The sequence below is a fragment of the Bubalus kerabau genome, chromosome 16 (genome assembly GCF_029407905.1).
Source record: "Bubalus kerabau isolate K-KA32 ecotype Philippines breed swamp buffalo chromosome 16, PCC_UOA_SB_1v2, whole genome shotgun sequence".
In the NCBI taxonomy this organism is placed as follows: domain Eukaryota; kingdom Metazoa; phylum Chordata; class Mammalia; order Artiodactyla; family Bovidae; genus Bubalus; species Bubalus kerabau.
Window position 1 is genome coordinate 54,977,683 of NC_073639.1, and position 22,346 is coordinate 55,000,028.

Genomic DNA, 22,346 nt, shown 5'->3' on the forward strand with positions numbered 1-22,346 from the left:
CAGAGGCTTTCCCACACAGAAGAAAGTACACACCCTTTACCATGGCCTTCAAGGCGGGCAAGACCTGGCCTCTGTCCACTTCTTTCTTCTTGCCTCCTACCTTCTGCCCCCTCACCCTCTTTGCCTCTTCCATACTGGCTTCCTTTCCATTCCTACAAATAGCCGGACTCTTTCAGCCCCAGGGCCTTTGCATCAGCTGTTGCCTCTACCCCAGAGGCTCTTCCTCAGCGGGCTCTTCATTCTCCAAGTCTTCCCAGCATTCCCTTCCTCTTACTGCCCCCATAACCAGGTATTCCACCCCCTCACTACCATTTATTTTGCTTCTTAACATTTCTATCACAAGGAGCTATTTTGTTACCGTATTTGTGACTGGATCACATAGATATTAAGTGCTTCGCAAACACTTATTAAAAGACTTCACATCATGAAGGACCTACCCACTTGCTCAACCTCTCCCAAACAGTACTCCCCACCCACCCATCTCCCAGAGGGCAGGGAAGCAGGGAGAGCCGAACCTGGATGCAGACCTGCTGATTTCTTGGTGCCTTTAAGCTGAGCAGGTGTCACGGGTGAGGTGGCTATGCTTAGAGTCTGGATTTGAGTCACTTACTGCCGCGAGAAAGCCACAATCTGGCCCATAGGGCATCCCCACGCCTTGGCGTGGTCAGCATCCTTGCTGTGCCTTGGGCTGCTCCGGGAGCTGCACCCAAGGGGAGACCTTACTCTTTTGCTCAGAGAAGAGATCCTGAGAAAGCGGAACTCTGAGAAAGGTAAGATTCAACTAATATTTTTAGGCACCTATTAAGTGCCTGGCACTGTTGTCGGCCTTAAGCGATACAGCAGTGACCGAGGCTGATGACTCCTCTGCCCGTCATGGATCTGTCATTCTAGCTGGGGAAGGGAAGCCACAGATGATGGACAAGGAAAACAGTACCTAGGCTAATAGTCAACTATACAGGGCTGGGGTAGTGGTGGGAGGCGTGATCAGGGAAAGCTTCTCGGAAGCGACGACCTTGAAGGACGAGAGGGGGTAGGTGCGGGGCAATCCTGAAATGCGTGCATTCCAGCTGATCCAGGTCCTCCAGCAGGGGATCTCCTGGTCGATGACGCGGGCCCTTAGATCACGAGGAGGGAAGAAATGCAACCTAACGCCGCCAGTAGCCGAAATAGCTCAGTTGGGAGAGCGTTAGACTGAAGATCTAAAGGTCCCTGGTTCGATCCCGGGTTTCGGCAGCGATGTTTGTTTTTCCGCCCCCCCACCCCCCCTTCCTCTTGTATCGAAGGAACGCAAGACGAAATGATTCTTTCGAATTAATAAAAGGATTTCATTTTCTTTGTTTAAAACAGCTTCGAGTACTATCAAAGGGAAGCCAGACGATATGGGAACTTCCTCGCACTTCTCCGACTGGAAAAATCCAAGTCCAAGAATTACTTGACTCCATTTCTTTCATTTCATAAACTACCTCTGTTAGACGTTTATTGACGTCTGTTGGTTACTTTTTGCGGGTTATTTTTTGCTGCTTATTAATTTCTGTTCTCAGAACCCTCGCGACTAAATCATGAGCCGAGGAGGAAACGGACTCTTTAAGACGAAATTAAATGAAATGGAACTTTGCCTTTTTGTATTTTGTAAGAAAAGATGAGATATTTAACCGTTTAGAACATGCCACTAGTTAAGGAACGCTAAGGAACTCTAAGTATACCTTTAAGGGCTGAGCTGAAAAGCTACTGCTAGAGCTAGTCCTCGTTAGTATAGTGGTGAGTATCCCCGCCTGTCACGCGGGAGACCGGGGTTCGATTCCCCGACGGGGAGGCAGCTTATTTTCTATCGCCTGTATTTTATTTTCATTTCTCTTTCAAGTCACTTCTTCAACTTTCATAAAAATTCCTTACTCTTCTCTAAAAATATAAACCTGGCAAGCAAGCGAGATTTGGTCGGGGGGTTGTCTTATTACTTGGTCACAGTCACCCACGAGCGCCCTCACTTCTTCCCTTGGTTACAAGAAAAAGTTCTCACATTGAAGCGGAATTTTCCATTTCCGGCATGCCACAACGCGGCTATCAAGTGTTTGGTTTATATAATGGTTTCCCCAAATAAAACTGTTTCCCTCTAAAACCAGAAGATGCTCTGCTGCTGCTAAGTCGCTTCGTCGTGTCCGACTCTGTGCGACCCCACAGACGGCAGCCCACCAGGCTCCCCCGTCCCTGGGATTCTCCAGGCAAGAACATTGGAGTGCGTTGCCATTTCCTTCTCCAATGCATGAAAGTGTAAAGTGAAAGTGAAGTCGCTCAGTCGTGTCCCACTCTTAGCGACCCCATGGACTGCAGCCTACCAGACTCCTCCGTCCATGGGATTTTCCAGGCAAGAGTACCGGAGTGGGGTGCCATTGCCTTCTCCGAGAAGATGCTCACTCTGCTGCAAATATTTCATCTTCTTAGGTCTTGCGCCGGCCCAGAGGTTGGCCTTCAGAAAATGTTAATGGATTTGAAACAGAGTGACTCTAAACCGAACTGTTTTCTCGTCTTAATTCACTTGCAGACTGAACTTTTTGAATATAGCTATCATTCTCCCCAGGCTCCTAGTCTTCATTCATTTATTTGTCTGTTCATTTTTTTTCCCCCACACTAATTCTATGACTATCTACTGAGTAGTTGTCGGTCAGGCACTGTTCATGGCACAGAAGTTAGAGCAGAAAGCAAGACAGAGGAGGCTCCGCTCTCATGAACCTACCAAGTCAGGGACACAGACGATAAACAAACAGTGTAAAAACAGGTACTGAGACGGATATATACTATGAAGAAAAACAAAACAAATCAAAGTGAATGCAAAGGATTCATGGGTGCCTTTATTAAAAACCTAAAAAAAAATTTGTTTTGGCCACCAGCACATCAGGAGGCATCTTATTGCCTCGACCAGAGATCGAACTCACCCCCCTGAAGTAGGAGGGCAAAGTCTTAAGGACTGGACCGCCAGGGATGTCCCCACAGATCCTTTCAGAGAGGTAGTCAGGAAGGCCTTTCTGAGGACCCTGACAGTGAGAAAAAGATGATCATGAGTGTATCTGCTTTCCAAGCCAAGAGAATGGCAAGTGCAAACGCCCTGAGGTGCAGGGAGTCTGATCTGCCTGAGGAACAGCAAAGACAGGTGTGTGGCTAGAGTTCTCCCAGAGAGGAGGAGGGGAGTAAGGGAGGGATACTGGCTGGGCAGGGGCCCCCAGATGCCAGATCACAGAGATGCCAGATCACTGAGAGCCTTAAAGGCCACAGTTAGGAGTATGGATTTGATTCTAAGTTTTACACAGAGAGGAAACGTGATAGGGCTTATCTGGAGCAGAGCACTCAGGGACACCTACTGAACTGACTGCTGCTGCTGCTAAGTTGCCTCAGTCGTGTCCGACTCTGTGTGACCCCACAGATGGCAGCCCACCAGGCTCCCCCGTCCCTGGGATTCTCCAGGCAAGAATACTGGAGTGGTTGCCATTTCCTTCTCCAGTGCATGAAAGTGAAAAGTTAAAGTGAAGTCGCTCAGTCATGTCCGACTCTTAGCAACCTCATGGACTGCAGCCTACCAGGCTCCTCCGTCCATGGGATTTTCCAGACAAGAGTACTGGAGACTCATTATCAGAGAAATGCAAATCAAAACCACTATGAGGTACCATTTCACACCAGTCAGAATGGCTGCAATCCAAAAGTCTACAAGTAATAAATGCTGGAGAGGGTGTGGAGAAAAGGGAACCCTCTTACACTGTTGGTGGGAATGCAAACTAGTACAGCCACTATGGAGAACAGTGTGGAGATTCCTTAAAAAACTGAAAATAGAACTGCCTTATGATCCAGCAATCCCACTGCTGGGCATACACACTGAGGAAACCAGAAGGGAAAGAGACACGTGTACCCCAATGTTCATCGCAGTACTGCTTAAAATAGCCAGGACATGGAAGCAACCTAGATGTCCATCAGCAGATGAATGGATAAGAAAGCTATGATACATATACACAATGGAGTATTACTCAGCCATTAAAAAGAATACATTTGAATCAGTTCTAATGAGGTGGATGAAACTGGAGCCTATTATACAGAGTGAAGTAAGCCAGAAAGAAAAACACCAATACAGTATACTAATGCATATATATGGAATTTAGAAAGATGGTAACAATAACCCTGTGTACGAGACAGCAAAAGAGACACTGATGTATAGAACAGTCTTATGGACTCTGTGGGAGAGGGAGAGGGTGGGAAGATTTGGGAGAATGGCATTGAAACATTAAAATATCATGTATGAAACGAGTTGCCAGTCCAGGTTCGATGCACGATACTGGATGCTTGGGGCTGGTGCACTGGGAGGACCCAGAGGGATGGAATGGGGAGGGAGGAGGGAGGAGGGTTCAGGATGGGGAACACATGTATACCTGTGGCGGATTCATTTTGATGTTTGGCAAAACTAATACAATTATGTCAAGTTTAAAAAAAAAAAAAAAAAGAGTACTGGAGTGGGGTGCCATTGCCTTCTCCTACAACCCCTCAACTGGCTTCCAAGCCAGGTCCAGAATACCTCCGCCTAAGCCATCATCCTCTTCCATTCTGCAGGTAAGGTCGCTCTTGTGGTCGTCCCCTTGAGCTACGGGAATAAGGTCAGATGATGGCTTTCTACGGAGCCCCATTCCACACCTCACCCCAGTGCCCTCCTGTTCTCTGTTTCACCAAACAGCATCAGCAAAGCATCAGTCCACACATGGGGTGATTATGCAAAGCAATAGGCCTTTGCTGGAGTTCATATAACAGCATTTTTAATAATGAGAACTGGCATTTTAGGGTACGGGTCTTCTACCAGGCACTGTTTTAAACCTTCTCTGTGTGAAGGAGACATGTCATTTGACATCCCTTATATGTGGAATATAAAAAGAAATGATACAAGTGAACTTACTCACAGAACAGAAAGAGATTCAAACTTAGAAAATGAACTCATGGTTGCCACAGGGAAGGGATAGTTAGGGAGTTTGGGAAGGTCATGTACACAGTATATATTTTAAATGGATAACAATCAAAAACCTATTGTACAGCACATGGAGCTCTCTTCAATGTTATGTGCCGGCCTGGACGGGAGGGAACTTTGGGGGAGAATGGGTACATGTACGGCGGCCTCCCTTCACTGTTCACCTGAAACTAACACAACATTGTCAATTGGCTATAACCCAATACAAATTGTTTCTGGAGTCAAAATAAAAATAAAAATGAAAAAATAATTAAAAAGATCAACCTTCTCTGTGTAACTCATTCAATGGTCACAATCACTCTATGAAGTAGTTACTATTCAAATATCCATTTCACAGAGGAGGCCCAGAGAGGTAAGGTAATGAAATCACAGCTGCTGGCTCCAGTGTCCTGGGTACCAGTTCATTTGGACTTTGCTGTGAAGAGGTTCAGGTATCCACAGACTTGAAGAGAGATGATCAGTTGAGGATTGAGGTAGCAGGGTATTTTCAGGTGTGTTCTGCACATCATTGTGACTCTTTCTGCCAGGAAATCTCAAGTGCTGGTGGGAAAAGGTGAAGAAGCCTCAGTTTTCTGCATTCTCCTTGTCTCTCACCTAACCGGTGAATGGCAACTTGTTGACTTGAAGGACACTCCATTTTCATCGAAGTATAGTTAATTTACAGTGCTGTGTTAGTTTCAAGTGTATAGCAAAGTGATTTGGTCATACATATATATATTCTTTTTCAGTTATACATAGATAAAAATATAAGTCACCGAAAGTTGGAATGATTGTAAAGAACAAGAAACCAGAGATTTCTGGGTGGGGGTACAGTGGGGGCAAGTCCTTATTCGTTGGAAAGAAACTCTTTATTTTCCTTTCCTTCTTTTCTGATTGTGAGGAGCAACATTCACGAATAGGTCTGTCTCCCTTTGTTCCTTGGTGCCGGTATCAGAATTTTGGCTGCAGAGCTATGAACCACAGGCCTAGTTCAGAAACATAAAAGTCAAGTCTGGATTTATTTTGGTTTGTTTTTGCTAAACTGGAACACCCATATAAATATACAAACGTTTATTTGAAAAAAAAAAAAAAAAAGATCTAAAGAATAGACTATAGCAGAGAATTACGGAAACCACATCAAGGAGGGAGGGGGATGTAGCTCAGTGGTAGAGCGCATGCTTTGCATGTATGAGGCCCCGGGTTCGATCCCCGGCATCTCCATGACAGTTTCCTTTTTTCTTTTTCGTGATTTCCTTTTACTTCAAGTTATGCAGGTGTTCACCATACAAACACCTCAGACGTGATTATAACAGGCAGTATTACAGTCAATCCTAAAGGATCAGCCCTGAATATTCATTTGAAGGACTGATGCTGAAACTCCAATACTTTGGCCACTTGATGTGAAAAATTGACTCATTAGAAAAGACCCTGATGCTGGGAATGACTGAAGGCAGGAAGATAAGGGGATGACAGAGGATGAGATGGTTGGATGGCATCACGGACTCAATGGACATGAGTTTGAGCAAACTCTGGGAGATGGTGAAGGACAGGGAAGTCCGGCGTCCTGCAGTCCATGGGGTCACAAAGAGTTGGACAGGACTGAGGGACTGAACTGATTACTCCTCCAGTCACTACGTGAAAATGAGATTTTTACAATAGATGTGACCTCCCCTTGCTTAACTCCCTAACACTCCCAAAGTAATTTTGTTAGAAGAGGCAAAAGGAAACAGTTACAAGAAACATGTCAAGGCAAAACCTAAGGTGATGACTGAAACCACGGCAAAAGTGAGAACAGTCATTTAGGGAGTTTACCCCCTGCTTCCTGGCATTTGACTGCAGTTAGAGGCCTGGTGACTCATTCCAGGCCGTGAGACGGCAAGCTTGGAAGTCCTTCAAAGTTCTGAGCAATTGTGCTGGCCTTTGCCCTTTTTTCTGCTCTCAGTAACAACCATTTTTCAAAGGCAGCCACCCAAAAGGAAACCAGCAGTTCGAGGAGGTGGCATTTTGCTTCCCGCTTCCTCCCTAACAGGCCACAGATGAATGCATGAATGGCTGTGGTGCACAAACCTTTTCAACCTATATTTGTACACTGTATTTTATCATTAAAAATAAAAGCTATTTTATTAAAAGAAGGGATCCTGTTGCACTCTGTGGGGTTGGCGGTTCTTTGCAGTAATAACGAATTTGTCAGCCATCAAATCCTTTCTCTCATTTGATCTGACCTCATATTTTAAATCATAAGAACAGCTCAGCTTAGAGCTGGTGGGATCTGACTCTGCACAGCCCTCATGTTTTGAGATGAAACTGAAATCATGAAATGACTCACCAGTTGGGGCGTGAAATACCGGTGACAGCTTCTCTTTGTAAGGAAATTCCATGAAGGTTATTTCTCCCTAAATGTCAACAAGGTTTTAAGAGATAAAAAAAAAGTTGAGATTAAAGTTATCAGACCTCACACAAAATGAATCATATGCTTCTGTTTTATTGTGTATCTTATGATTAAATATTTCTAATGGCACAATGATAAAGAAAAAAACACCATAAGGAAGAAAGAACAAGGCTTGTGCTGGGAAATGGAGCTTTCTAGAAAAGATGTCTTGAATCTTTGGGGAAAAAAATGTTTTCCAATCATTAGATCTGGTTTCACAATTTAAAAAAAATCAAAGCCCTTTTTCTGAGGTACCAAAAGTAGCCACATTCATGGGACTGCCCTTATGGTCCTCTGGGTAAGACTCCATCCTTCCACTGCAGGGGACAGGGGTTTCAACCCTGGTCAGGGAACTAACATCCCTGCGTACACTCTGCCAGGAGTAAAAAACAAACAAAAAACCAGTCAAATTCATGGAGACAGAAGGAATGATGGTGGCCAAGGATTGGGCGTGAAGGATTAGCGTTAGTGTTTAATGAGTACGGAGTTTCAGTCTTGCAAGATGAAGAGTGGAGACAGATGGTGGTGATGGTTGCACGTGAACTGAAAATTGAAGGGTAGCAGAATATACCACCCGAAAATATGTTCCTTTGATATTATTTTGAGCTATTGGCACTTGAAAAACAGCAAAGCAAGGTTTTCACTGAACTCCCCTTATCTGCCCAAACACAGATCCTTCAAAAGGAACTCAGTGGTCCTAGATCCTCTTACCAAGAGTTTAACTAACCAGAGAAGATTGGCTTTTGACATAGGAGAGACTAAAATGACACTGAAATTTGTCACAAACTATCATATCTCTATCTAGTCTTCTGTTCTCCCAGTAAAAATCATTTACTCTCCCTTAAGAGACCTTTCTATATTAAGAGGATGTGCGTGTGTTAGTTGCTTTGGGACCGCATGGACTGTAGCCTCTCAGGCTCCTCTTGAATGGAATTCTCCAGGCAAGGATACTGAAATGGGTTGTCATTGCCTTCTCCAGGTGATTCTCCTGACCCAGGGATCAAACTCCGGTCTCCAGCACTGCTGGCAGATTCTTTACCATCCGAGACACCTGGGAAGCCTGTTAAAATGGTATGTAAGCCTAAATTCTAAAGTCTCCTCTCTGAGTGACACATTTTCCCTCTGGAGTATCTCCCTAACATACACGAGGTGTGCATGTTAATAAACTATTGTTTTTTTGTCTTTAATATCTCTTGCTAAATCTTTCGTTTTACAGGTGTTTTGGCTAAGAACTCAGAAGGGTAAAAGGAAAATAATTTTTCCTCCCCTACAATATACTTAACACTACTGACTTGTACACTTAAAAGTGGTTAAGAGGATATATTTTGTGTGTATTTTGCCACAATCTAAAAACGACAAATTAAAACACAAAACAAAGCAAAGACCCAATAAGTTAACTAACTGCTTAACATTCCTATACTAGGCAAAATTGGGGACTGGAACTTCAGTATGATTTTCTCACTGGTGGGTTATGAAATGGGTTGTTTTGAAGCTGGGCAAGATTGTGTTCTGCCCACACAATGCAAATACACACATGTATGCAGGGAAAGGAACAGAGTCTCTAGGGCTTCTTTTTTTTCCCCAAGCAGCAGGTTTCCTTGACTTCCTTTTATGGTTATATAACTGATGGCACTGCAAGGCAAAACTTTCCCATCTAGCTCTCTGATTTCACCCTCTCTCTTGGGAGGAAAATGTTTGTTGGTTATTTTGTGGACATTCTCATGATGCTGAGTTAAGTCCCATACAGTGTTGTGACCTTCAAGGGGAACTGAATCTGTTGGGGAAAGGAGGAAAGGCAGGCAGTCCAATCTCCTGCAGCCCAACACCCAGGCCCTTTGTGAGCTCAGCTCATCACATGCTCGTGCCTGCCTGCCAATTCTGCCTTGTTGCTGGGCCTCTGTCACTCTTCCATTGGTGCCAGCTCTGAAGCAATCCTTTCTGGGGTGCTTGCAAAGGACGGATAAGTGGGTGGAAGAAACTGAAAATGGATCCAGTGACTCATCCTGCTTCTGGCATGTTCTAGCACATTGCTTTCTAGGTCAGGGGATTTTAGGAGCGTGACTTGGATTACTGAATCCAAGTGGGACATTTAAATCTTGGGAGCCCTTCTCAGCAAAAAGAAAAGCAGTTGTAACAACAACAACAATAATCCTCTGTAGAGCACGGTTTGTCAACACAGTGGATTACTGACACTGGGGGCCAAGTTAATTCTGTATTGTGGGGGAATGTTCACTGCAGATTGTTTAGCAGCATCCCTGGCCTTTCTCACTAGATATCAGGGGCACCCCTCAACCTCAATAGCATAGTGTGACCACCAAAAATGGCTCCTGCGAATTCCCTGGAAGTCCAGTGGTTAGAACTTGTGCTTTCACTGCTGTGGCCTGGTTTCAATCCCCGGTTGGAGAACTGAGATGCTAGGGCCAAAAAAAAAAAAAGGTCTCTAGACATTGTCAAATGTCCACCCAGGGGCCAAATCTCTCATGGTTGAAAACTACCGCTCTGGAGAAATGGCAGCCACCTGTCTTTGGAGAGGTCATTTTTCTCTCCCCTCCCTCTTACCTCAGGGCTAGACCTTGGGCAAATTTTTATTTCTATTTGCTTCAACCAAACCCACAATTAGACTTAAATTAGAGACTGCAAGGGTATTGCAGAGAACTCTTCTGATAGAGACAACATCCGTGTTTTCAGTTCATAAGAATATAGTTTTCTCTTTGGAGATAACCCTTGACCTATTCCCCCCTCCCCTCCCCTCCCCCTCCTTTGAGCCTCTCTTCTCTCTCCTCTTTATCCTTCTTTCCTCCCATGTCTTTGAAGTCAGGCCTGTTTTTCTCTGTACCTTTTGGATTCTAAAAGAAATTTGTGACTCAGGCTTTAAACAGCATGAATCACAAGGCTTGCAGCAAAGGAACAGCCCAAAGCAAACAGGGTGTGGTTTGAAGCCAGGCCTGGTCATCTGAGAAAGAACCTCACCTTTTTGTTCCTCTGTAAATTTCTTTCTGAAATTTAGGGAGCCTGGCAGGGAGGGAACAAAAACAAAAACTTAGAGCCTCAATGTTTTGTTCCTTTAAATCCCCTTTCCAAAAATTTAGAAATAACTTTCACAGAAATATGTATTAGAAGTCATTGTGAAACCACAGAAATGTGGTTTGCAGGGAGAAGGGGCTCCAAGGAGCTCCAGTTCTGTAAGTTTCAGTACAGAAAAAAATTTGGTGAGAGGCAAAGTGATAAATAAAAAGTGAATTATTAGACTAAGATGATTGTAAGGCTTACAAGTGGCTGGGTGAGAGGTGCTGCACGCCAGGTACTTAGTGGGCTACAGTTTTATAATCAAAAGAAAATTGGGGAGGGGGAGAAAACCATCTTCCTCATTCTCACATAGACATAAAGCTTCCATCATCAGTTCCTCCTCCATATTGGGCAGTGTAGTTTTCTTATCCCTACGTGGTCGAGTCAGGATGGTCATGGCATGATAGAGATGAGCAAAAAAAGGTGGTAACATATACTAAAAATGGTAAAACATGTCAGGTTTCAGTATAATGTCACCCTTTCTTTATATTTTTTTAGTGTGCCCAGAGGAGCATGTCCTAGGAATCAATGTTATTGAGCTCAGTGGGCAGGATGGGGTCTCATTCTACCATTGTTTCATTGGTTTGGGGGCCTGCCTGATGCTTCTGTTGCATGGTTTTATTGCTGAGAAAGCCTGCTTGCTTTCGTGGTTAAGTATAGCTGCTTTCTTGAGTGAAAGACCCCTTAATTTATAAGGATCTCCCTTACTCTTTCCTCTTATAACCCCTTAGGGGATTAACTATTTAATCACCAACTTTGTCTCTTAGTCCCTAGGGTCTACTAACATGAAAAGTGACATTTTAACTTCCCAGTAATAAACTCATCCTGAAAAATGTTAAAAATTGACACAGGCTGTTTAGAAAACTGCTTGAATCTTTTTCGTAACTACATATATATGGATTACCAAAGAAAATATATACCAGTTTTGTTTTTATTCCCATTTTATGTATAATCTTTAAATTATGTAATGCAGGAATGCAGTCTTTTCCTAACGGCAGAATATTTCTTAGTTGGTTGCCTCTTTTTCTATATACATATATTTTTGAAGGCGTTAGTGGTAAAAACTTAAAAACACTCTCCTCTCATTTATAGAAATAGGAAATATTCTAGAAGAGTCCAGAAAGAACAGTAGCTGGGGAATTGCAGACAGGAGGAAGATTTTTCACTGTAAATTTCATGTAAACATGTTAAAGTGTTTTAAGGTTTCATCATATTCATATGGTTTAAATACGTTTAAAAATCTGCTACAGAAATGACATAGAAATCAATCACAAAATACATTGTCATAAAAAACAAAAAAAAATCGTAATCCTTTTACCCAAATGAAATTTGCCTATAGAATTAAGTTTTATGTTTGGGATATTAATTTCACCCCCAGGAATAAACAGGACTTAGATTCAATTAATATCTTTTTAAAGTCTTGGGCTTAAACAGGTTTGATTTTTGATTTCTGAGTTCAAATAAATATCAACAGAATTCAAATCCTGACGCCTCCCTGTTTACAAATGAAGCACAAACCAGGAAGCCTAAAGAGCAATCTGGAAAGTTCTATCAGCTTCCAGGTCCAGCTCAAAGAGTTTTACACAGCTGTGTGGAATTTGTGCTTTTCTTTTCAAAATTCAATGTACACCCGCCATAGGGATTTCTCCCTTGGAAACTTATTTTTCATTCCTGTTCGGAGGAATTCCTGAGGGTTCTGACGACCTGTCTGAGGCGGGCTTTAGACCATAGCCCTGATATTTGCCGAGTCATTCACCTTGTCCCGGTGCCCGCCCGGTGGGGGACGGGCTCGGCCGCCATAAGTTGGGGGCTGGACCCCGGGGGAGGCCTCGCGACGGGCTGAAGATAAGGGGGTTAGGGAAATACTGTCGTTGTCTAAAGTAGATCCAGAATAAAGACCCCTCTTTATTCGCGAGGTGGGGGGAGGGGCAGGGAGGCGTCCGCGCCTGGGCATCCGGACCCTGGCTTGGCGTGAGGCGCTTGACGGGACCACTGTCCGCCTAGGGCGGGTCTCGCGAACGGCGGGGCCCGTCCGGTCTGAGAGGAGGGGGCAACGGGTCCGGTTGGCTGGACAGCCCATTCCGGACGCCCAGATAAATCCGTGCCGGGTTTTCGCGCCTGCCGCTCCCCGCCTACTTCCGGGCAAATCGAGGTCCGGCTGCTTCCGTTGTCTACTGTTCAACGAACGAGCTGATCCCTCCGCTCGGCCGCTCAGGACGGCCGCCCGCTCCCTAGCAGAATCGGTCCCAAAGCCCCAGTCTTCATAAGAGAGCATCTTAAGAGGAGAATGAGTCGATTCTTGGGGACTGCTTTTCTCTTTAGAGGGTGGGAGGCCTGCGAAAAGTAGTCCCTTCCTGGCTTTTTGCGGAAGAATCCATGGGGGTGGGGTTACCCATGACTATATAAGGAAGCCCCGGGTGTGGCGCAGGCAGTTGCGTCCGGACCGGGAGTTCAGTTTTCGTTCTTCTGTGTTCGCTGCTGCCACCACCACTAATTGGTGAGGAGGGGTCCCGGGGGTCTTGCGGCCGCGCAGCCGCTGGGGACGCGGGTGGTTCACCGGCCCACCGCGGGCCGAGGGGCATACGGGGACTACAGTTCCCCCGGGCGCGCGAGCAGCAGGGTGGCCCTGAGGGGTAGGAACGCGGCAAAATGGCGGCCGTTCCTGATCTCTCAGTGGGAGAAGGCAGGCTCTGAAGCTGGTTCTGAGGTGGGACGCGAGGATGGGGGGTGGGGAAGGGACTGTGAGTGTCAAGTGAACGCGAGAGGCCCGTGATCTCTCCATGGCGGCGGGATTCAGCTTTCTGTGGGACGAGGGTTGGGTGACGTGTGAGGGAGTCGAATATTAGGTCACGGTTTGACAGGTGCGACTACTCGATTTCCCGTCGCAGTGGTGGTGGTGGTGGTGTTCAGTCGCTCAGTCGTGTCCTACTCTGCAAGCCTATGGGCTACAGCACGACAAGCTTTCTTGTCTTTCGGGGGCTACTTCAGACGCCACTGAGCCGTCCTACGCCCGCGATGGGGGAGGGGACGCGCTGGCCACCGCAGTTAGGAGACATCAGCCCTTCTGTGGGCTCATAATCTAGGGTGGGGCCATCTCTCGTCGTGTATGAGGGGAGGTGTTTACTCGTCTTGGGACACAGGGTTTGGGCCTGGGGTGGACGCTGCAGTGTTGACAAAGGACAGACATCCAGTGAGGGGGGAGGATAAGTGAGGCCCATGAATTGATTTGGGTCAGGCTTCCCTGCTTTTCTCTCTTAAGTACCTGAAACTATTTTTGAGCTTGTTAAGCTTGTGAGTTGTTGGGCAAGTTAGTTGTTTGGCTGGTACGTAGTGAAGTTTTTAACATTAGGCGTTGGTTGAGCCGTGAATTAACTGCTAAATGGTGGGGCTCTTTTTTGTGTTACTTTTTTGTTCCAACAGACAATGCAGATCTTTGTGAAGACCCTCACTGGTAAAACCATCACTCTGGAGGTGGAGCCCAGTGACACCATCGAGAATGTCAAGGGGAAGATACAAGAAAAAGAAGGCATCCCCCCAGACCAGCAGAGGCTGATCTTTGCCGGGAAACAGCTGGAAGATGGGCGCACCCTGTCTGACTACAACATCCAGAAAGAGTCCACTCTGCACCTGGTCCTCCGCCTCAGAGGTGGGATGCAGATCTTCGTGAAGACCTTGACCGGCAAGACCATCACCCTGGAGGTGGAGCCCAGTGACACCATCGAGAACGTCAAGGCCAAGATCCAAGACAAAGAGGGCATCCCCCCAGACCAGCAGAGGCTGATCTTTGCCGGGAAACAGCTGGAAGATGGGCGCACCCTGTCTGACTACAACATCCAGAAGGAGTCCACTCTGCACCTGGTCCTCCGCCTCAGAGGTGGGATGCAGATCTTCGTGAAGACCTTGACCGGCAAGACCATCACCCTGGAGGTGGAGCCCAGTGACACCATCGAGAACGTCAAGGCCAAGATCCAAGACAAAGAGGGCATCCCCCCAGACCAGCAGAGGCTGATCTTTGCCGGGAAACAGCTGGAAGATGGGCGCACCCTGTCTGACTACAACATCCAGAAGGAGTCCACTCTGCACCTGGTCCTCCGCCTCAGAGGTGGGATGCAGATCTTCGTGAAGACCTTGACCGGCAAGACCATCACCCTGGAGGTGGAGCCCAGTGACACCATCGAGAACGTCAAGGCCAAGATCCAAGACAAAGAGGGCATCCCCCCAGACCAGCAGAGGCTGATCTTTGCCGGGAAACAGCTGGAAGATGGGCGCACCCTGTCTGACTACAACATCCAGAAGGAGTCCACTCTGCACCTGGTCCTCCGCCTCAGAGGTGGGATGCAGATCTTCGTGAAGACCTTGACCGGCAAGACCATCACCCTGGAGGTGGAGCCCAGTGACACCATCGAGAACGTCAAGGCCAAGATCCAAGACAAAGAGGGCATCCCCCCAGACCAGCAGAGGCTGATCTTTGCCGGGAAACAGCTGGAAGATGGGCGCACCCTGTCTGACTACAACATCCAGAAGGAGTCCACTCTGCACCTGGTCCTCCGCCTCAGAGGTGGGATGCAGATCTTCGTGAAGACCTTGACCGGCAAGACCATCACCCTGGAGGTGGAGCCCAGTGACACCATCGAGAACGTCAAGGCCAAGATCCAAGACAAAGAGGGCATCCCCCCAGACCAGCAGAGGCTGATCTTTGCCGGGAAACAGCTGGAAGATGGCCGCACCCTGTCTGACTACAATATCCAGAAGGAGTCCACTCTGCACCTGGTCCTCCGCCTCAGAGGTGGGATGCAGATCTTCGTGAAGACCTTGACCGGCAAGACCATCACCCTGGAGGTGGAGCCCAGTGACACCATCGAGAACGTCAAGGCCAAGATCCAAGACAAAGAGGGCATCCCCCCAGACCAGCAGAGGCTGATCTTTGCCGGGAAACAGCTGGAAGATGGCCGCACCCTGTCTGACTACAACATCCAGAAGGAGTCCACTCTGCACCTGGTCCTCCGCCTCAGAGGTGGGATGCAGATCTTCGTGAAGACCTTGACCGGCAAGACCATCACCCTGGAGGTGGAGCCCAGTGACACCATCGAGAACGTCAAGGCCAAGATCCAAGACAAAGAGGGCATCCCCCCAGACCAGCAGAGGCTGATCTTTGCCGGGAAACAGCTGGAAGATGGCCGCACCCTGTCTGACTACAATATCCAGAAGGAGTCCACTCTGCACCTGGTCCTCCGCCTCAGAGGTGGGATGCAGATCTTCGTGAAGACCTTGACCGGCAAGACCATCACCCTGGAGGTGGAGCCCAGTGACACCATCGAGAACGTCAAGGCCAAGATCCAAGACAAAGAGGGCATCCCCCCAGACCAGCAGAGGCTGATCTTTGCCGGGAAACAGCTGGAAGATGGGCGCACCCTGTCTGACTACAACATCCAGAAGGAGTCCACTCTGCACCTGGTCCTCCGCCTCAGAGGTGGGATGCAGATCTTCGTGAAGACCTTGACCGGCAAGACCATCACCCTGGAGGTGGAGCCCAGTGACACCATCGAGAACGTCAAGGCCAAGATCCAAGACAAAGAGGGCATCCCCCCAGACCAGCAGAGGCTGATCTTTGCCGGGAAACAGCTGGAAGATGGCCGCACCCTGTCTGACTACAATATCCAGAAGGAGTCCACTCTGCACCTGGTCCTCCGCCTCAGAGGTGGGATGCAGATCTTCGTGAAGACCTTGACCGGCAAGACCATCACCCTGGAGGTGGAGCCCAGTGACACCATCGAGAACGTCAAGGCCAAGATCCAAGACAAAGAGGGCATCCCCCCAGACCAGCAGAGGCTGATCTTTGCCGGGAAACAGCTGGAAGATGGGCGCACCCTGTCTGACTACAACATCCAGAAGGAGTCCACTCTGCACCTGGTCCTCCGCCTCAGAGGTGGGATGCAGATCTTCGTGAAGACCTTGACCGGCAAGACCATCACCCTGGAGGTGGAGCCCAGTGACACCATCGAGAACGTCAAGGCCAAGATCCAAGACAAAGAGGGCATCCCCCCAGACCAGCAGAGGCTGATCTTTGCCGGGAAACAGCTGGAAGATGGCCGCACCCTGTCTGACTACAATATCCAGAAGGAGTCCACTCTGCACCTGGTCCTCCGCCTCAGAGGTGGGATGCAGATCTTCGTGAAGACCTTGACCGGCAAGACCATCACCCTGGAGGTGGAGCCCAGTGACACCATCGAGAACGTCAAGGCCAAGATCCAAGACAAAGAGGGCATCCCCCCAGACCAGCAGAGGCTGATCTTTGCCGGGAAACAGCTGGAAGATGGGCGCACCCTGTCTGACTACAACATCCAGAAGGAGTCCACTCTGCACTTGGTCCTGCGCTTAAGGGGAGGTGTTTTAAGTTCTCCCTTTTAAGCTTTCGATAAATTACATTGCACTTTTCTTTCAATAAAGTTGTTGCATTCCAAATAGTGTAATTTATTTATTTAGTTAGGGATGGGTTAGAGTTCAAGGTTTTTGGTCTACCAGATGTTTTAGTAGTAACCTGGAGGTAAGAAATGTCAAGAAAACATGGCCTTAATTAGAACTGTAGTGAGTGAGTATAAATAAAAAATTTGGAGGTTGTAGTTAGAATTCTCTATATGTACACTCATAGGTAGATTTACTTATAAGCTACTGATTTTTAAAAGCACACGTTTGGGAGTTGTGCTTAAGAGTGGGAAAGTTTCTGGAATACCAGCAGGGAGATGGTATTAAAAAGAGGGTGGGAATGGTGGAAGAGAGCCTGCAGAAAAATCACCTTTAGTACATAGTTGCAGGTTCACCTTGAGGTGCCTAGAAAATCGTTTGACCAGATTTTTGAAAAAGATGTGGCATAATCTCATTAGACTTCATGCTAGAAAGTTTGGGATTTAGTAATTAAAGCTGCTGTCATTTTTGCTGTGTTAAGATTTTATTTATATACAGCTTAATTGTGCTGGGTGAAGCAGTTGGCTCTTGGTGTTCTATAGTAGTGACATTCACCAAATAGGTGCTATTAGTATACTTTTAAGTCATAACGAGAGCCAAAGGTTTTTGAAAGGTGGAAGGAGCGGGTGGGTAGGCACTGCTGAAATCAGACACATTGAAGGAGTTTAAGAGGTTGTTTACTCCAAAGAACAAATTTACTCCAATTTCTCTTTTCCACTCTCCCACATAATAGGGTATGCACATGTAGAATCTGTGCAGAGAAAAATTTGTGTTACTGAGATAGCCAAGTAAGGCCTAGGTATGGGGGACAAGAAATGCCATTTGGTAAATTTGTAAATCTTAGGCAAATTCATTACTTGCGGTTTTTCACTTGTCATGTATGCGTGTATATTTCATTGGATTTCCATGACTCACCCATACAAATGAATACATAGGTCAAGAAGCAACATGACAAGGATATGTGGAACTTCACACATCAGTCAGCTATGTGAATCTGGTCAATATGAATAGACCTGTAACCACATCTAGTCACTATGTGAATAGGTTTTGTATAGTTGTGTTACTCATTGAAAATGAGTGGTTATAACTAGGGGGGAAACCAATAGCATCTTGAAAATGGCCATTCTGTGGGATAGGTTTTGCACGATTCCTCCATCAGTGTTATGAAATGATGAGTTCTTTGTCTTCAAGTATGAGTGTGTCAATGGCTAGTTAGCACTCGAGAAGGTGGGGCTGGGTCATTTCACTGGGACACGTGCACTGCAGTTGGAAGGGTCCTGGCTCTGGAGCAATAAAGCATAAGTCTAATAAAGCTATGTGGGTATTGCAGGGTGGGGATGCTTACTGTAGAGATGGAAGAACACAGTGGCTCCTGTCAAGTTTAATGAAGGAAATTGCTCATCACAAATGTAAATACTTGAAAAGTTTCGAAAAACAAGTACAGGTTAGTGCAAACATTAAAATTGATGTAGAAACTGAAAGTTCCATATAAGCTTATGGGGGGGGGTGGAAATTAGTATATTTGCCTCTTATTGTTTATAGTTAAAATGTTTACGCACGTGTTTTACAAAGTCAAAGGTAGCCCATGTAAGTCCCAAAGTGTGTGTGTGTGCTCAGTTGTGTCAGACTCTGCAAACCCATGGACTGAAGCCTGCCAGTCTTGTCATGCAACTTTCCAGGCAAGAACACTGGCGTGGGTTGTCGTTTCCTACTCCAGGGGATCCATGTCTCCTGTGTTGGCAGTCGGATTCTTGACTAGTTAACTACATCTTAGCAGTTAATGACATTTTTTTGGACCACTCCAGCATGTGGGAATCTTACTTCCTCAACTAGGGGTTGAACCTGTGCCCCCTGAAGTGGAAGCAGAGAATTGTAACCACTGGACTGTCAGGGAAGTCTGCTAGGGATAACTAAAAGTTTGGTGGTATTTTGGACTCCTGTGTAGTAAATACGTATATGCATATATATGTATACATATGTACAAATACAAGTAGGACCATTCACAGTGTTTCTCAGCTATTTTTTTAACTAGGCAATTGTGGACATCTTTCTGTGACAGCATATCAATATTGCTGTCATTCTATTTAATATTCTAGTATTCAATTGTATAGATGCCCTATGATTTACTTAACCTGCCCACCAACATTTATTTCTAGGTTTTTGCTGTTAAGATCCTGGTGAAGTATATCCTTATACATGTATTTTTCACATGCTAATACTTGGACAGTATAAAATCAAGATTTCTATTTAATGAAGTTCTTGGTGATAATTTAAAAATCAGTCAACAGTTTTATAAATACCATTGTCATTTTTTCCTACTTTTTTGAGTAAATAATACTTGCATGTGTTATAGATATATAAACAGTATATAGTGCAAGATCTTCCACTTTTTTCTCCCAGTTCTCCACCTGCCCTAGTATATATATATACTTTCAGAGTTTCCCCATGCATGTACAACAAGCAACTACTAATTTCTCTTTATACACAGGGAAATGTGTATAATTGTGTGTGTGTATATATATATATATACACACACTGTATACACAAAAGGTATAAACTGGTTTACAGTCTCTTGCACCATGCTTTTTCACTTTATATCTTTTATAGTTTGATAGAGCTCTTACATCCTTTCATTCTGTATAAAGGAAAAATACACTTTTCATGTAATTTTCTCAAAGACCACAAGAGCAACACAATCCCTAGTGAATATTTACAGGACTCTCCAACAAATATAAGCTTGTGGGGAACAATAATGATAAGGTGATGAATGAGAAGCATTTCTAATATCAAGGGATCTAGTCTCTAGTTAGAGAACAGAAATGTTAGACTTGTTCAGTTTCTGAAAGTTGGATGATTGCTAAATCCAAAAGTACCCCAAAGTGAGGTTTCACACATGAGTTAATACTATGTAAAACCTAGATAGCATATTGAAAAGCAAAGACATTACTTTGCCAACAAAGGTTGTCTAGTCAAGGCTATGGTTTTTCCTGTGGTCATGTATGGAATGTGAGAGTTGGACTGTGAAGAAAGCTGAGCACCAAAGAATTGATGCTTTTGACCTGTGGTGTTGAGGAAGACTCCTGAGAGCTTGGATTGCAAGGAGATCCAACCAGTCCATCCTAAAGGAGATCAGCCCTGGGTGTTCATTGGAAGGAATGATGCCAAAGCTGAAACTCCAGCACTTTGGCCACCTCATGCAAAGAGCTGACTCATTGGAAAAGACTGTGATGCTGGGATGGATTGGGGGCAGGAGGAGAAGGAGACGACAGAGGATGAGATGGCTGGATGGCATCACCGACTCGATGGACGTGAGTTTGAGTGAACTCCGGGAGTTGGTGATGGACAGGGAGGCCTGGCGTGCTGCGATTCATGGGGTCGCAAAGAGTCGGACACGACTGAGCGACTGAACTGAACTGAAAGATTCAGTTACATAGATGCGATCATGTGAATGTTGAATAAAGCAGAAGAAAAATGAGTGGCTCATATTTTTTAATACTCCTTTTTTTTGTCTGAAAGCACAACAAAATCCTCGTCGCATTATTATAAATACGGTTCTCACAGAGGTATGTGTATTGATTGGCAAGCGCTTTTTAAAGTGATATCATCCTTAGTGTGTAGCGCCTATCTGCCGGAAGAGGGAGCTACGGGGACAGATTTTTGGTTTAGTCATGTAGCTTGCAACGCCCTCAAGCGGTTGTGGTTGGCCAGGCAGTTTGTGCTTTTAATACTTCTCTATTTCTCAGAAGGTTGCTTACTCATCAGTAAAAGTTAACTTACTGTTCTTCCATTTCCTTTTACTTTATCCTTTTTCTGCCAGTCCTGAAGCCATCTCTTTTTCGATTTCAGCTGGAATGATTCCACAGCATCTAACGTAGCTGTTATTCAACATAGACTCCGTTTCTTACAGCATCTCATCAGGTCTGACCCCTTAAAATACTCTTCTGCCTGCTTCTCTTAACTGCTGGTTACTTTCTTTTTTTCCATATGCTCTCTGACATTTTCCACTTTGTTTCATTCCAGCTGTTCCCTTTTCCTAATATACCACCATTACCCTATCTCTGACTTAAAATCTTTATCCTTGGCTGTGGTGAGGAAAGAGCTGGGTTCCTGGGACAGCACAGAGAGATTAAGTAGCTTCTCAGAGAAGCCACATATAGGATGGCAAGAGGTCACTGGCAGAATTTCCTGGGGCAGGAGGCTGGCAGAGAAACAAGTGACTATCAGCACAGACTTGTGGAAAGTATAAGTATTCCTCAGAAACCCCCAAAAATACCAGGAAAGGGGAACTGGTAAGTGGACTTCCTACAGGGTAATATACAATGCAGAACAGACTTGTCATACAGGCTTTAAAGGAAATGCTGATCCCTCCACACTCCCTGCCCACTCCTCCTCATTGGGAGGGACTGGATGGATGGAAAGAAGAGATTAAGGCTTTGGCTGGAACAAGAAGACATGGAAGAGGTACTAGCTGAAATGATAAGATGAAAGGTGGAGATGTGCAAATTTGAAGACAGTAAATGGGTTCTATTATATATCTTTCAGAATGGTCCACATGCATGAGAAAACAGACAAATCCAGAATGGGAGACATTTATTAAGTCAGCTGGCCTGGTTCTTCAAAGTCTGTCTTTGGAAAAAAAGCATAGGGTTGTTCTAGATTAAGAGAAGGGAAATTCCTTGGTGGTCCAGTGGTTAAGAATCCACTCTCTCATTGCCAAGTCACCAGTTGAATGTCTGGTAAGATCCCCTACCTGTTAGGATACTGATAACTCAGTCCTCACCATGCACTGGGCTCACTTCAATCTGAAATTTTCTTTAAAAGCTTTTTATGATATGGACCATTTTTAAAGTCTATTGATTTGTTACAATACTGCTTCTGTTTTATTTCATTTTGTTGTTTTTGGCTATGAGGTGTGAGGAATCTTAGTTCCACAACCAAGGATTGAACCCGCACACCCTGCATTGGAAAAGGATGTCTTAACTGCTGAACCATCAAGAAAGTCCCTCAATCTGAAACTTCTTAGTGACTCTGCGGCAAAGGCAAATTGGAAGACAAGAAATGTGTTCCAGATTTTATTGATGCAGAAACTGAGGCATAGGAGGTAAAGGGAGGGCACCAGACAGTCTGGCTCCAGTTCCATGCTCTTTTTTTTTTTTTCCTGTTACATATTTATACTGACTTTTTTGGTATTTTTAAATGTTTATGCAATTTTTAAAGGTTCCCATTTATAATTATGAAATATTGGCTATATTCCCTGTGTTATACAATACGTCCTTGAGCCTGTCTTATACCCAATAGTTTGTACCTCTCTTATCATCCACATATTCTTCCTCCCTTCCCTCCCTACTGGTAACCACTAATTTGTTCTCTGTATCTGTGAATCTGCCTCTTTTTGATTTTATTCATTAGTTTGTTATA

At 45.4% G+C, this 22,346-nt stretch overlaps 1 protein-coding gene and 3 non-coding genes across 4 annotated transcripts; all 4 read left to right on the forward strand.

Moving 5' to 3' along the window:
• The first annotated feature begins 1,160 nt into the window (after nt 1–1,160).
• On the forward strand, nt 1,161–1,233 carry TRNAF-GAA (transfer RNA phenylalanine (anticodon GAA)). The gene has a single exon. It is a non-coding gene; the product is annotated as a tRNA-Phe (tRNA).
• A 508-nt stretch (nt 1,234–1,741) lies between these two features.
• On the forward strand, nt 1,742–1,813 carry TRNAD-GUC (transfer RNA aspartic acid (anticodon GUC)). Its single transcript has one exon. It is a non-coding gene; the product is annotated as a tRNA-Asp (tRNA).
• Nucleotides 1,814–6,121: 4,308 nt separating this feature from the next.
• Nucleotides 6,122–6,193, forward strand: TRNAA-UGC (transfer RNA alanine (anticodon UGC)). Its single transcript has one exon. It is a non-coding gene; the product is annotated as a tRNA-Ala (tRNA).
• A 6,624-nt stretch (nt 6,194–12,817) lies between these two features.
• UBC (ubiquitin C) lies at nt 12,818–16,928 on the forward strand. The gene is made up of 2 exons (XM_055551030.1): nt 12,818–12,963; nt 13,887–16,928. The coding sequence occupies exon 2, from the start codon at nt 13,890–13,892 to the stop codon at nt 16,872–16,874; it is 2,985 nt and encodes a 994-aa protein (XP_055407005.1). The 5' UTR covers nt 12,818–12,963; nt 13,887–13,889; the 3' UTR covers nt 16,875–16,928.
• The last annotated feature ends 5,418 nt before the right edge of the window (nt 16,929–22,346 follow it).